The sequence below is a fragment of the Chrysochloris asiatica genome, unplaced genomic scaffold, assembly GCF_000296735.1.
Source record: "Chrysochloris asiatica unplaced genomic scaffold, ChrAsi1.0 scaffold00083, whole genome shotgun sequence".
In the NCBI taxonomy this organism is placed as follows: Eukaryota; Metazoa; Chordata; class Mammalia; order Afrosoricida; family Chrysochloridae; genus Chrysochloris; species Chrysochloris asiatica.
In genome coordinates this window covers 364,470-379,649 of record NW_006408601.1, presented here as the reverse complement: position 1 = coordinate 379,649, position 15,180 = coordinate 364,470, and the positions used below count along the sequence as shown (strand labels likewise).

General features: G+C 50.3%; 1 protein-coding gene across 1 annotated transcript in view; it reads left to right on the top strand.

Annotated features, from left to right (window-relative positions):
- The window catches only part of DKK3 (dickkopf WNT signaling pathway inhibitor 3), a 50,494-nt gene extending 37,799 nt beyond the window's left edge, over nucleotides 1–12,695 (top strand). The window contains exons 4-7 of the mRNA XM_006865765.1: nucleotides 9,629–9,721; nucleotides 10,217–10,361; nucleotides 11,310–11,466; nucleotides 12,476–12,695. Coding sequence (XP_006865827.1) covers nucleotides 9,629–9,721; nucleotides 10,217–10,361; nucleotides 11,310–11,466; nucleotides 12,476–12,695 — 615 coding nt within the window. The remainder of the gene's footprint in view (nucleotides 1–9,628; nucleotides 9,722–10,216; nucleotides 10,362–11,309; nucleotides 11,467–12,475) is intronic.
- Nucleotides 12,696–15,180: the final 2,485 nt, after the last annotated feature.

Here is a 15,180-nt window from a genome sequence, read left to right as displayed (position 1 = left end):
CAGGTGCCAGGAAATAACGTGTATGTGATTAAACTTAATCTTATTAATTGCTTTGTTTGAAAGAAAGGGGATTTCACTGGGGTCTGTATACAGTTTCCTGAGGGTAGAGATATAAAGATGTGACTGCCCCCTGGGGCTCCCCTGGGGTGGGATGGGATGATTAAGTGGGGAGCACATTGCCCTTCCAGTCTCTGCCCTTCCAACCTACTCTGGTTGGAGAAGAGGCCCGTGAATGAGGTCTAAGTCTTAGGGGGCTTTAGGGCATGGATGGTCAAGGCACTGGGAAAGGAAGTCTGCTGTGGTATTGCCTACCTTGGCTTGACCTGAAGCACCAGTGGGCACAGGTCACCTTGGCTGCTGGCTGGATAGTGTCCCACCTTAAAGAGAAAAGCTGAACTTGAACACTTTCAGCTCCCTCCGAACCTAAATCATGGCTCTCCCAGTGAGTTTTCACAGGTCTACAGGCAAACCTTAGGTCCTCTGAGCCCAGAGTATCCCTCTCCCATGCAGTGCTTCCCAAGGTGGATACTGAGGGCTGGGCAGCACCAAGGAGACACATGCCAGTCAGGAAAGGCTGTATTAAGGAGGAAACATTTGAGCTGGACTTGACCGATGAATAAAGGCCTGTTGGTAGGCAAGGGAGATAAGGACATTCTAGACAAATGGAACAATTTCTGGGTCACAGGAATTCATGGAGAGGGAGATCTAGAAGTCAGGCTGGAAAGCAGGTTAGCAATTGACTGCTACAGACTCTGTCGTGCAGCCTGGATTCCAGAGCATGGTGGGTACAGAAGATAGAAAGGAAGGCAGATACAGGGCTGAGTGTCCTCAGGGAGATGACCATACAGAGACTCAGGACCTTGGTGAATCTGCTAGGTCCCCTGCCTATCCAGGGACTGGACATTCCCAGCCCTCCTGCTGACTAAATGCAGACCTCACTGAGACAGTCACCAGAAGTCAGACTGCTCATTTGCAGGGGTGGGGAGCATCCCATTCCAGTGGCAGGCCTTCCCCTTGCTGGTGTCAGGCCCTGGGGGGGTTGTCTGAAGGTGAGTGAGAACTCAAGAAAGACTGTAGCATGAGTGACCAGGTACCACCTGAGGTAGGTGGAGCAAGAGCTCTCCAAGATGGGAGCCTCAGCCCTCCTTCCGCTCCTCTCTTTGGTCCCAGGGAGATGCACCTATTTCTTCTACTTCCGCTCTTACCATGCTGTCTGATTATGTCACCTCTCAGATTCAGTCTGACCCTTCCCAGGACCTGGAAGGCAGCCAGTCTCCTCCCCTTATGCATTGATTGAATTCGTTCAGTGCCCATCCTGCTGTGGGAACAGCTTTCCAAACATGTGTAACGGGGCCATGCATAATCAGGGTTGTGTTTCAGGAAAACAACTCGGGCTGCAGTAAGGAGTCTGGTAGAGGGAGAGAGAGAATTCTTTGTTTCCACAATTGTGTGGACATTGATCTCAACAGGGTCAACGGAGACCCTCTGTGAGGGTAAACGAGCTCCTCCTCTCTGCTTTTATGTCTGAGCCTGAGAGTTAGCCCCAAATCACAGGGCTGGGGATACCCCCACCCACTTTCCACCCCCAGTAGGAGCTGGGCAGAAATAAAGACCTCACCAGAGGGAACATTTGCAAGGAATGAAGTCGGCTTTGTTTCTCAGGCGCTTAACGTGTCTCCTGGGACTCAGGTTGGGATTCAGTTCCTGAGAACATGGCAAGAATAGGGCGCTCTGCTCTGGAAGCTTCTCTTTCTGAGTGGTGTGTGGGGCAGCAGCCCATCTAGGCAGAGGGCCCCCAGAGCTGTGCCCCGAGATGATGGTGCTCTGAGGCTGTCTGGACCAGAGTTTGCAGCACCCATATCGGACCTGTGGGGCCTGGACAGAAATAATACTTGCCTAGAGAAGGCCTCCGGAGTCCTGGTGTAGCGCTGTGGGTTAATGCACCAGACTGCAAAGCCATTTGAACTGCAAGGTTGGTGGTTCAAGCTCACCAGCTGCTCTTCAGAACCCTACACAGGGTCGCTATGGGTCGGGATCAACTCTACGGCACTTAACAACAACAACAACAGAGAAGGCCTCCACCTGGCCCAGCCTCCATTTCCCCAACATGAGGGGAAGCAGTTGGAGCTCCTAGGGTGGGGGCCAATGTGAGAACTCAGGAGTGGTTGGGAAAAGTATGAGGGTCTCTCATTTTCCCTATTTTAGTGGGAAATTGTACGTTTGGCCATGTCAAGGATTCTGTTCCTCATTCTGTGTGCTCTAGAAAGGTTCACTGTCAAGCCATGCTAGTGGTGCGCCTGAGGCAGACGTCCTGGCTCCTCATGTCTAGTCTAACATGGTGTACGAGTAACGTCCCCACTTCAGGAAAGCGACCTAGGCTCTACCTCTGTTTCCTCATCTGTAAACTAGGAAGGAATAAAAATTACACATCTTTCCAGGTTATGAGAGTTACATGACAATGCTTAGGGTGCAGTGTAGCTCTGGCACACAGGAAACATGATGTGTTAGCTATTATTACTGTAATTGCTTCATTATTATAGTCCTCTTCATCAGATAGAATCCAGAGGCCTTTTCTTCAAGAATAGATGCTCTCCCTTCCCACAGACCCACACAGAATCTGGATGGCAGAGGGGTGGGGCAGCGCTTTTCAGCCACCGCCCAAGGAATGCTGGGTAGTTTTGCTCCTTCCTGGCCATGGGCCCAAGGCCCATGGTGGCTTCCCAGTGTCCTTGTGGGATTTTCTTCAGAGATGTCTTGGAGACCTGATCCCTCTTCCTGTAGCCGCTGACTGTTTTGACCCCTCCTCATTGTCCGTCACCTGACTAAGGCCATTTTCACTCTCTTTTCCTGGAAACACACCCATTCAATCTTCCCTTGTTGGTAAAATGCAGGTCCCCCAGTGAAATTTGAACTTCAAATAAACAGCACATAATTTCTAGTGTAAGTCTGTCCCATGCAATATTTGGAACATACAGCGCTATGGGTTAATGCACTGGACTGCAAAGTCTGTTTGAACTGCCAGGTCGGAGGTTCAAACTCACCAGCCGCTCCTTGGAAACCCTATACAGAGTTGTTATGTGTCTGAACCGACTTGAAGGCACTTAACAACAATAACAATATACTAAAGCGTTATTTGTTGTTTATCAGAAATTAAAAATTTCACTGGACGTCTTGTGTGTTATTTTAAACATTAATTAATATATATAGTGGAGCGTCACCTTCTTTGGAAGTGCTATCTAGAGAGATCAATCCCTGGAGAAGAATCACATATTGGTAAAGTAGATGGTCAGTGAAAAAGAGGAAGGCCTTCAATGAGATGGATTGACGAAGTGGCTGCAATAATGGCTCGAAGAGCAATGACTGAGGATGGTGCTGGACCGGGCAGGGCTTCATTCTGTTGTTCATAGATAGGGTCGCTGTGAGGTGGAACTAACAACATAACAGAGCTTCTGGGTGACAGAAATGACTAAGTGCTCAACTTCTAATTAAAAAGAGTGTAACTTGAACCCACCCAGAGGTTCCTCAAGAGACAGTTATGGTGGGTGATTTGCTTCTGAAAAGCCAGTCTTGAAAACTCGGCACTGATAAGGTCACCATGAGTTAGAATGAACTCAATGGCAACTAAGAAGAACGCATACAAGTATGTCAAACAAAAGATTAGCCATTTTAACAAATCCTGCCGGTACAGTTTAGTGACATTGGTTGTATTCACCATTTCCAGATTTTTCCATCACTCTTAAGAGAAGCTCAGTGCCTCCCTCTAGTCTCCCTCCTCCCCCAGTAAGCATGAACAGACTTCGGGATCTGCGCATTTGCGTATTCTAGGTATTGCAAATAAATGAGCTCATACTAACCAAATCCAAACCCAAGGCTGTTGAGTGGATTCTGACTCGCGGCGACCCTGCAGAACAAAGCAGAACTGGCCATGTGTTTCCAAGGCCCTACGGGCTCATGGAAGCAGACTGACGCATCTTCTGCTGGCTGACCACGTTTGCCACTGTGTCATCAAGGCTTACAAGTGTCCTGTATTATCCCCTAAAACTATGGGGGCTCATGTAACCTTGAGCGAGGAGATGGTGGGGTAGGGGTCAGGACTGGGTCTCCTCCTTATCTTGGGAGACCTTTGTAATATTGATGCCTTTGGACCTGATGATTTGAATGCACTTGGCATGTCTGATGAAGGACAGACTCAGGCAGGACCCAGGGATTCCAGCCCCCCCACTGTCTGCCTGTGGGATAGGGGTAGTTGGGACGGGGACTGTGCAGACCCCAGGGATCCCACAAAGTGTGTGTGTCATGGGGAGAGGGTAAGGAGGGCTTCCTTCACTCCTTCTAACCCAGATGGGGGACAGCCACTCAGTTGATGATCGGCAACTTAGGAACATGAAGAAGACATTTCCTTTGGAATTAAATATGGGTTTAAGCTTTCAGAGGAAATGCCGCTCAAGCTAAAAGAATGTGCAGGCCAAGTCTGTAAGCGTCCGGCTGGCTGTCTCTGTGGCCTAGCAGTAAGAAGAGATCTCTGGAAGGGGGAACAAGGTTTTCTCTGGAGCACTCCCTATCCCTCCCTAAAGATCTGTGGGTATGAAGAGGGTCTGGTGGGGAGTGGGGCGCCTGAACCTGGGGACTGTTTATGTTGGGAGACTGGCTGGCAGGGAGAGAACTTCAGAACTGTTTCCTGAATGTTTTGGGCACTAAAGGGTTGGGAGTGGGGCGTTCCCCCTACCTGGGAGCTGAGCCCAGCAGGGATGTGTTCTCCTCTTTCCTGGGCTGTGTGACTTGGAAACAAAAGAATGGTGGAGCTGCTGGGAGCCTGCCCCTCTGGAAGCAACAGACGTTGGCACTTCTGGATAATAGTAGCTGGCATGGGAACCAGGACTCCTGGCTCTCATCTGCTTTTTCCATGGGCCAGTCTCTGTAGCAGGGAGCAGGCCAGAACTCTTGGTGAGGTTTGGGGCCCTGCCCTCCCTGAGCTAGCTGGAAGTTTCCAGTTCCGCATCCAAGAGGGGCTGGGGGTACTCTGTTGTGTGAGAGACACGTGTGCATTTTGCAGAATCCTGTGATTGACTTGTTTTAAAATGTCAAACTTGGAAATTCCATAGAGCTCCAGTGGAGGCTGTCTGCTGTTCCCCTGTAGAGCACCATTTTGAAACCCCCAGGTGCAGGCCTTCTGGACTCTGCCCACCGTTTCATTCTATGGACCACCTCTGCTCGGACCACATAACAGCCCTGTGGCAGACTGACTGCCTTATCTGCCTTTCAAGTAACCAGAGCGTGAAGGTGGGGCAGCCAGAGCTGACACCGGGCTCAGCCAGGGAATCCTGTTTGGTCCCTTTGGCTCAGCACCCATCAAAGTGTGTCCCATGCCTCCCTGCCTCCACCACAGGCCTCCTCAGTCACCAACCACCCAGCAGTTGGATGTGGATGGCTCAGGAACAGAAGCTAAATTCATATGAACTCCTCAACCAGAATAGAGTTGAGCTTTTGCGGGGCAATTTGGAAGCAGTGGGGTGCAGAGAAGAGAGGGAGTGCTTGCGGGGAGGGTCTGATAGATGAGGATTTAAATCTTAACTGTTTTTTCCTCATCAGTGTTACTTTGGGCTCTGAGCCTCAGCTTTCTCCTCATTATTTTCTTCTTTTATGGATCACAGCTGTGTGCCCAGCACATACTGGGGAATATAAAGTCCTTACTGGGTGACTGTGGGGTCACGTCTGCAGCGGGTGTAGTGTTCACTTGTACTCTGTCTGGTCCAGCTGTAACGTGCAAAGCTCTGAGGGTACACACGTTTTCGGGTGGTGGAGGGGCTCTGACCAGGGGAGGTGGCCAGTCCGATGGTCTGCTACCTTGGGCCTCACGAGAATGTCTTGGATGCCAGAGCAGTGTGGAAAGTGGAGGTGCTGCAAGCAGAAGCGTTCCAGTGGCCAGGCGCCGACTGCCTCCGCCCCCAGAGGCCTAGGGAAGGCTCGCAAGGACTGCTTGTTGGCTTTTTTCCTGCCTGCTTCTGTCTTCTGCCTCTTCAGGGCATTTCTTCTCTGATAAACTCTGAACTGGAAAAAGAAAGTCGGGGGATAGATCCTTTGCCATTTTCCATGATTTCATAATAGTGTCTGAACAGTAGGGAAGTTTCCAGGCCCTGCCTGCTTGCCAAATCTATCCCATGTTCCTAGTCAGCCCCACCTCCCACAGGCATCTGAGCACAGGCTCTGGGAGAGTCCTGTCGACCCTCCAGCCAGCTTTCTAAATATAGCCTCCTCCTCGGACATCTGAGTGGCCTGCTTTTCCACTGCCAACGGCTAGGCTGCTTGTCAGACTCCTCCATTGGCGCAGGAGGGAGTGGTGGGGCCTGAGCCCAGGCTTCTGTCTTTGGACCCTAGTGACATTTAGGTCCAGACATCTTGGCGGTGGCCTTGCCTATCAGTCTCTGTCTTGTCTCTGAGGATGTGTGGGACCAGAGGGTGTCCTCCAGGCTGGCTCTGCTAAGTTTTGACTGTGAGAGAGGAGACTGGTTGGCACTCTCTTGAGGAATAGAAGAAGTATGATGTCCTTTCTGGGGCAAAGTGGACTGAACCCATCTTGAGAAACAAACCAACTGTGCCTTCGAGTTTCAGCTTCACAGCTGACCATTTGATACCTGTGGTGGGCCCTTTGGCTTCAGTTTCGGGGTCCATGTCTGTGAAGTGGAGATAATACTTGAGCTGAGGAGATTAAAGAGGGTTTGTGCCAGGGCGTCAGGGTGGGGTAGTGGCTGCTGCCACATCTGAAGGGTGTGTGGCCCATATGACATCTCACCCCATGTGCTGTCCAGTGCAGTGTGAGGACCTGTCTTCTGCCCTTGGGTTCACCCCTAACAGCCTCCCTGTACAGAGAATCCCTCTTCTAGTTCTTAAGGTCTAAGAGGCAGGAGAACCTGGGAGACATCATAAATTCTTCATAAACCAAAGTCCAGAGCCACTCTGCTCTTCAGCCTGGGAAGCAGCCAAGCCTCACTGTCTCCTCATAACCCTCTACTTCATATCTCCCCTCTCTAGAACCATCCCGGGGTCTGTCAGTGCAGCCCTGTGGCCATCTCAAATCACTTCCTACTCATAGCAACCCTGCATAGGGTTTCTGAAGTTATACATCTTTATGGGAGCAAAAAGCCTCATCTTTTCCCCAAGGAGTGGCTAGTGGGTTTGAACTACTGACCTTGTGGTTAGCAGTCCAGAACTTATCCTACAGTAAGTGCAGAGGCCCTTAAAACATGTGCCCAAATGTGAACATTAGACCCTGAGCACAGAGAAGATAAACTGGAACTGAAAAGAATAAAAACTGAGGGAGGACTCCAGGGAAGTAAGCAGAGAATGTCAGAAATATAGACTCCCAGGAGAGCCTGCGCCTGGATCTCTCAGTTCTGCCATGCTCCCCCCAACCCCCTCAGTTCTGCTCACAGTTAGAGGCCTGACTTCCTCCTCAGGTCTCTAAAGCAGGAAAAGGTGGGGCCCTGCCCTCTTACTGCTAAGGGGCCCCCAGGAGAAGCTCAGTACTAGTAACCTTTACTGTAAGGACTGCCTGGGTTTATACAGAGAGGCTAACGCATCCCAGGAACGTGACTGCTCTTGTTAAGCTGTACAAACTACTGCCCGTCTATGTGCGTGCTGGTTAAGTCAGGACCAGATGTTACATCCCACCATGACAAGGACAGACATCTGGAGCTGTTGTTGGAAACATAGGCTCCCAGGTTCTTTGATAAGCTCTAGGCCCCAGGCAGGGATGCTCTGGGAAATCAACCATTGGATGGGTTGGAACATAGGAACCATTTATAAAACATTAATTCAAAATAATGGTGCCATGAAGTAGGTCCTGGTTTATCCTCATTTTTAAGGTCATACAGCTATTGGGTATCAAAACCGGGATTCTGAACCCTTAGAGTCTCAAGGTTTCTGGTATAACCAACAGTCCTCAAAAGGCATTCTTGAGGGCCTCTGGGAATTGGCAACTGCACATGGACAACAGGCAAGCTAGTGGGTTCTGTTATACCAAATGCAGCCCTCCGTAGGGCCCTGCCTGAGCCTGGACCACACAAAATTGAAGCAGGGAGAGCCCCAAGTTTTCTTGAGGGGAAGTCATGTTGAACAGACCTCTCAGAGTTCTTGTAGGTAGTAAATAACATGTAAGCAGCAGAAACCAGTAGCTTTAATGGATTTAGGTTTTTCAATAGTATTTGGCAGAGTTCCATGCCAAATTCTCACCTTACTTAGAGAAAACCAAAAAGCGTTGCATTGTGGTTTTTCGAGGACTGCCTTGTCATGTCTCTAGACTGGCTGACCACACCTCAGTTGAAGCTCTGGCAGGAATCCAGTCTCCTGCATCAGGCTCCTGAAACAACACACTACATACACCTCTTCAGAATCTCCCACTATAGGTCTGTCATTCTGGATCACCCAAATTTGAAAAATTTAAGTCTGTTCTGGTTTTGCAGCATCAGCTATTACTGGATCAGTTTGAAGTCCCACTTTGTGTATCCAGCTCCACATGCCCTTTCAGGATGGACTGTGCCACCTTGCTTCCCCAGGCCCCTGACTGGAGATGTCTGGGACTTCCTCACTGCTACATCCAGAGCCTGGAGTCTACTCTACCCTAAGAAGGGTCCACTGGCCCCTAAACAAGCCCACTACCTGGGGCAGTTGCAGCCTCCCTGAGCCTGCTTCCAGGTGGCACCATGGGAGGTGATCCCTGGCTCCGGAGTCCTGGTGTGATAAACACAGGATACAAAAGGAAAGGATTCAAACCTACAGCTGCCCCTTGGAAACCCTATACAAGGTTGTTCTGAATCAGAACGGACTCAGTGGCACTTAACACAATAGCAATTCCGATCTCTAGGCCTCTGAGTGGCATTAATGGTTTAGCGGAAGAAAACCTTGGCGATTTGCTTCCATAAAGATTACAGTTATCCTGTATAACGCATGGGGTCTACACGGTTGGGATGAACTCAACAACAGAGGGTTTGGTTTTTGGGGGTTTTGCTGCCTGTGAGGGGGAGTCACTGAGATGGTGAGCTCCGCGCCATGTAGGGTTCCAGGAGGGCTGTTCTTGGTATCTTCCTCCTCTTCTCCTGCCCTGGTCCCCCACCTTAGAGCTGCCGGACCTTAGGCCTGATAGCGGGACTCTGCTTCCTGGCCATTTCTCCAGCCTGTGGGGCAGAGCCAGCAACCCTATGAAGGAGGTACTAGAATTCCAGCCCTTTATTTGGAAGCTGGCAGCTGCTTTTGCTTTGTGACCAGGGCGCAAGGAGGCCTGGCTGCACCGCTCCTAGGCAGGGACTCCAGCTCTTCCTGTGCTGTCGCGCCGGCCTGTAACTCATTAGCATTTTTTACTAAATCTCTCTGTTCCACGTAGACTAGCTCTTGACTCTCTGCCCTGGGTGTGTGTGTCTGAGGGGTGGAGGCTGCACACAGACACGACACTGAATTGGGGGTGAGTTTGAGGGTGAGGAAGGCAGGCCTTGCTCTGGGTGGGAGTGACATGTGCACTTAAGGCTGGCAGCGGCAGAACTCTGGAGACCTACTCCATGATGGTCAAGATGTGGGGAGCAGGTGAGGCTTCCATATGCAGCCCACAAAGCTGAGGGGCTGCCCCTCCCTTCCACAGGAGTGCATCATTGACGAGGACTGTGGGACGCGCAGATACTGCCAGTTTGCCAGCTTTGAGTACACCTGCCAGCCGTGCCGGGACCAGCAGACAGTGAGTGTGCCCAGCACCCAGAGACGGGCCTAGGGGGAAGACCCAGCCTAAGGGGTTTGTAGCCACCAGCTCCACACTGCAAATCACTTGTCAGTGTGGGGGAGGGACTTTGTCAGGAGAGTCCCCATGGGACCAGCCTCCCCACCCCACCCAACCCCACCCTACAATCCACATCTACTGCCCAAAATGTGCAGAGAGGGAGAGGAGGGGAGTAGGAGGCCCCCACTGTCCCTTCTCCTAGGAGACACAGCCAGAGACACCTGGGCAGCCAGGGCGGGAAAAGTGGTTCCTCTCCAAAGTCTACCCATTCCTGGTAACTTTTCTAAAGGCAGGCTTGAGTCCTGTGGCCAAGCTCCACGGCAGCTGGGTACATTCTCCAGGGTCTCCACTGCCTCCTCCCCACATTGGGAGCACGTTGGCTGCACCCCCTGTGGGAAGGAGGGGTTGGGGTTCTCAGCCAAGCTCCCTGCCCCTGCTTTACCCACCCTCCTGCAGCCCTGCACCCGGGACAGTGAGTGCTGTGGAGACCAGCTCTGCGTCTGGGGTCAGTGCTCCGAAACAGTCACCAGAGGTGGCAATGGAACCATCTGTGACAACCAGAAGGACTGCCAGCCAGGGCTCTGCTGTGCCTTCCAGAAAGGTAGGTGAGCCCCACCAACCAGAAGCTCCCAGAGAATGTATCCTTGTCCCCTGAACGTCACCTGGCCGCAGGCCCCTTCCTGGGGCAGAGGTGGGGCAGCATCCAAGCTGCTGCTGAGTTGATTCTGATTCATACTGAAGGAGTCTGTGTGGTGCTGGAGGATAAGCACTGGGCTACTAACCACACGGTCAGTAGTTCAAGCCCACCAACTAGTTTCTGCTCCTGTAAAAATGTACAGCTTCAGAAACCCTATGTGGGGTGGCTTTGAGTCTAACTCAACTCCACAGCAGTGAGTGAGGCGACGTGGATGCTGAGAAAAATTATAAACTCTTGTAGGATGCATGAGCCCAGGAAAGGAGGAACAGTCCTAGCTGGGTGCTGGGTGGTCTTGGGATTAGAGCAGCCCACCCACTGGACTCCTGTGGTGCATGCACTCCCACCTTGTATTCTCACCAGCCCCCTCCTCCAGGCTAGTGCTCCCTAGTGTTGCCTCAGCCCCGCCTCCACTCACCATCTCCTGCTGATTCCAGTTTACCTTCAGGGGGATGTTGGGGTTTCCCACTTCCATCGGTCTGTCTGTCTTACTGGCCCCTCATGAGCCCTAACTCATGTGTCCTCCTTCGTGCTCCCAACACTTATGTGTGCTCCAATGCCTTCCCTTGCTCCAGAGCCCCATGCCTTTGTGGGTGTTGTCCTCAGGCCTTGAATACCTGTGCTCCATGCTCCACTTTCTCCAGGTGCCTTTGGCCTCAAGCCCCACCTCTTCCAGGCAGTCCTCCTGGATTGCACCTCCTGAGCTTATGTTAACACTCCTGTTTCCTCACATCTCACCTTGAGTTTGGGGCTGAGGAAGGAATGGAGGTGGGGGCTACACCCTGTTTCTCTGCCCTGCCTGTGAAGCCTGCCTGCCTGGAGCTTGGCATGCGGGCTAACTCTTGCTGGTTCCAGGCCTGCTGTTTCCTGTGTGCACGCCCCTGCCCATGGAGGACGAGCTCTGCCACGACCCTGCCAGCCGGCTTCTGGACCTCATCACCTGGGAGCTGGAGCCTGATGGGGCATTGGACCGTTGCCCATGTGCCAGTGGGCTCCTCTGTCAGCCCCACAGGTGAGGCCCCACCTGCCCTCCCTAGCAGGGTACCATCTAGGAGCTGAAGCAGGGTTTTACAGAGGAGGATGTGAATTCAGTGTCCCTGAGTCACCGATGGATTGTCTAATCAGCAGTCAGATAGGTAGATCTAGAGATGGGAAGAGGGTCTGGGCAGGAAATACAGATTTGGGAATCATCTAGAAGGGGATGGTCCAAGGAGAAAGTCTAAAGGGGAAAGAGTCGACGGTTAAGGACAAAGCTCAGGTCTATCACCTTTGAAGGTCAAGCAGAGGAAGGAACTGGCAAAGGAGACCTAGAAGGCAAAGTCCCAGAGGTATGAGGAAAGCCAGGAGAGGGGCCACAAAGATGGAGGACATCAGCTACAGTCTCTAAGCTGCAGAAGGGCTGAGAAATGTCAAGTTTCCAGGGCACATCTTACTCGGTTCTCAGCAGACTCTACTCATTCTTCCCTGAAGTGGAACCCAGAGGGCTGAGAACATGGGCAGAATTCCACCTTCCCCCCCTCCCCCGCCCCCCCAGCCCCCTGCAGAAGTCTGGGGCTCCACTCAGGCAGCTAAGTGGCTGACTATGCCCTGCTATTAGGGGCCGCCTCCTGTCCAGGGACACAGATGGGCAGGGGGCTGAAGAGGGTCGTGGGGTTGTTGTAAAGTCTCAGAGCCCAGGGTGTGTGGGGCCTGGCCCTGGATTGCTAAGCCTGTGAGAGTTTGTTGCATGAAGCCAGGCCTGTAGCTACAGGTGAGGGTGGGGGTTGGGAGTGGTGATAGAGGAAGCTGCCCACCCCCCCCACAAGTACATTCTCCCAAAGTGACCTTTCTTCAGCAGTGTTAAGGTACTGACCTGAGGTTATGACTGTAGCATAGGAGCCCGAGGAGGCCATGTGAAAGCAACACCATGACACCCACAGGCAGTGAGCAGTGTCTTTGTTTCAGGTCTGGGCCTCATGCCCAGCCTTGTCCCCATGGGAAGACATAGCCCTCAGATGAACCACAGCTCTATCTCTCCCCAGCCACAGCCTTGTGTACGTGTGTAAGCCAGCCTTTGGTGGGAGCAGCGATGAAGTCAGAGAGAGTCTGCTACCCAGGGGGGCCTCGGATGAGTACGAAGATGGAGGATTCATTGCGGAAGTGCGCAAGGAGCTGGAGAGCCTGGAGAGGAACCTGTCTGAGGAAATGGCACCCAGAGGGCATGAGGTAGCCTCTGAGCTGCTGGATGGAGAAGAGATTTAGATCCAGACCTGTTCTGCGGGTAGATGTGCAATAGAAATAGCTAATTTATTTCCCAGGTGTGTGTCCTCTAGGTGTGGACTCATCAGCCTTCTTTCCATTTCCTCTTCCCAGTATATATTCCCTCTGGCTTGAAACGTCTGCCTTGACGAGATGAGGTGCTGTGCATTTGACCCGAACCACAAGACCATACACCACCATCACCGTTTTGATGCTTGGGAAGGACGAGCGTGGGAGGATGAGGGTTCTGGGGCGAGGGCAAAACTGGGCTTCTAGACTTGGTCTGAATGATTGTCCACTTTGCCTGTTATGATTGGCAGATGGCATATTTTCTTCTCTACCACTATGAAACTTGTTTGAAGGAAGGGGATGAGGAAGAATGTGGCGTTTCCCCACAATGGGTTTTGAGGGTACATGTGGACAAGAATGCCTTGCTTTGCAACTAAACCTGGTGAAGATGCAGCAAGTGACATTTTCATGTAACTTCGCGGTGCCCTCAGCCACTGCAGATGGAGTGTTCTGCTCACTCTGGGTTCCATTCATTCATTCATTCATAATTTTCACTTGGCTCCTACCTCGTGGCACCCAGCACTTCCACATCTATGATCATGTGACACTTTCATGGCAGTTTGGGGAGGGAGGCATTATTCTCTCCTTTGGTCTGTGAGGCTCACATACTTCGTTTCTTGCCTATATCAACTAGTGAAGACTATGACAGGATTTTACTCAGATAAGACTCCAAGTCCAGTGCTCTGTCCCCTTCTCTACACCAACCTGATGCCACCAGAAGTTACCCCAAAAGGAAGGAGGAGGAGGATTTTTTTTTAAGGCACTTCTGAGATGAAGGTCAAACTAATTTATACATCCTGGTAAGATTCAACTTGTGCTGTTAGAAATATCAGTGTTCTACCCTGTGTGAGGATGGCCATCATTCAAGAGAAGACAAATGGGACTGATATTGTCCCTTGTGGCATTTACATTAGTGACTTTGAAGGTCCCTGACAGGAGCATAATGCATACATTGACTTGTCAGGAGTAGGACCTGGACAATTATCAGGCTAGGATTATAAATGAAATTTGCCAAATTAGTTCATAGCAACTGAAGACCAAGAGCAACCACATGGAGAAAACCAAAATCAGTAGGTTTGCGTTTCCAGCTGCCGTGGACTGTTTCCATCATGTGTCCAGCCAGAGTTATTAAATTCTGAAGTCGCGCATGATTGTATAAGCATGCTTTCTTTGAGTTTTAGGTTATGTGTAAACACATATGTTGCATTTGGAAGCCAAGCATAAATCACTTCAACTACTCTACTGTAGTTCTTGGAGTTCTTTCTTCCCTTTGACTTTGAATAAACCTAAAAGATTGACCAAGGGTAGCATCGATGGACTCAAGTGTGACAACAATTGAGAGGTTGACCCAGGATCAGGCAGTGTTTCGTTCTGTTTTGCATAGGGTCGCTATGAGTCGGTATCGACTGGATGGCACCTACCAACAACAACAAAAACCTTTTTGGCTAGAAAAAAACCCAGAATGACCAGCATGGTCAAAGATAAAAACAAAAATTGTTCCAAATAAGTAAAATTTCCAGACAACAAAAACCTTTTTGCACACTTCTTTTTGCATCAAAATATTATAAAAATATGAACCACTTTTGATGGGAATTAGCCTTAAATGTGCAAATGCTTCTTTGGTTTTCTGAAAGAGTAAATGGATTACATGTAACTCTTAGGAGTCTTCTATTTAATCAAATGCAGTTCTGGGTCATTACCAATGAGACCTTCAAGAACTATAATCATAAATATATTAAAGGTCAACGGAGTGGCAGACACAAGATTAGGCACTCTTGTTAGCCCATTTAATCTTCATGGAATCCATGAGCATTTTCTCTATTTAACAGATGAAGAAATGGAAGGTCAAAGTCAATACAAGCAGCCTCGAGCACAGAGCACCTAGGGCATTCTACTTTAAAGAAATCGTTTTTGCTGCTGGGAATATACACAGCAGAACATACATCAATTCAACAATTTCTTCCAGTACATGTCAGTGACAGTGATTACATTCTTCAAATTGTGTGACCGTTTCTCTTCTGCGTTTTGCGAATTGTTCCTTCCTGTTAACATAAATTCATTGTCCCCTAAGTTTTCTAATGAATTTTTCAAGTTGCTTTGTCAATTTGATCCCATCTAGAGCCCTGGTGGGGTGCTGTAGGCTAATCAGTGGACTGGTAAATCCCAGGTCAGCAGTACAGACGCACCAGCCATTCTGGTAGCTATGAATTGAAATCCACTTGAAGGCACACAACAACAACAGATATTAAAAGAACAGAATGCTTAATTAAGGCAGGCATAAAACTCCTGTTTGGTTTTTAAGAAAACTTTAAGGGATATTTTTGGTTTAAGGTTTTAAGATTACCTCAGGGCAGTCATTTCAGGGGTTCATCCAGTCTCCATTCTGCCAGAAAATCTGAAATTCTGTGAGAATTTGGAA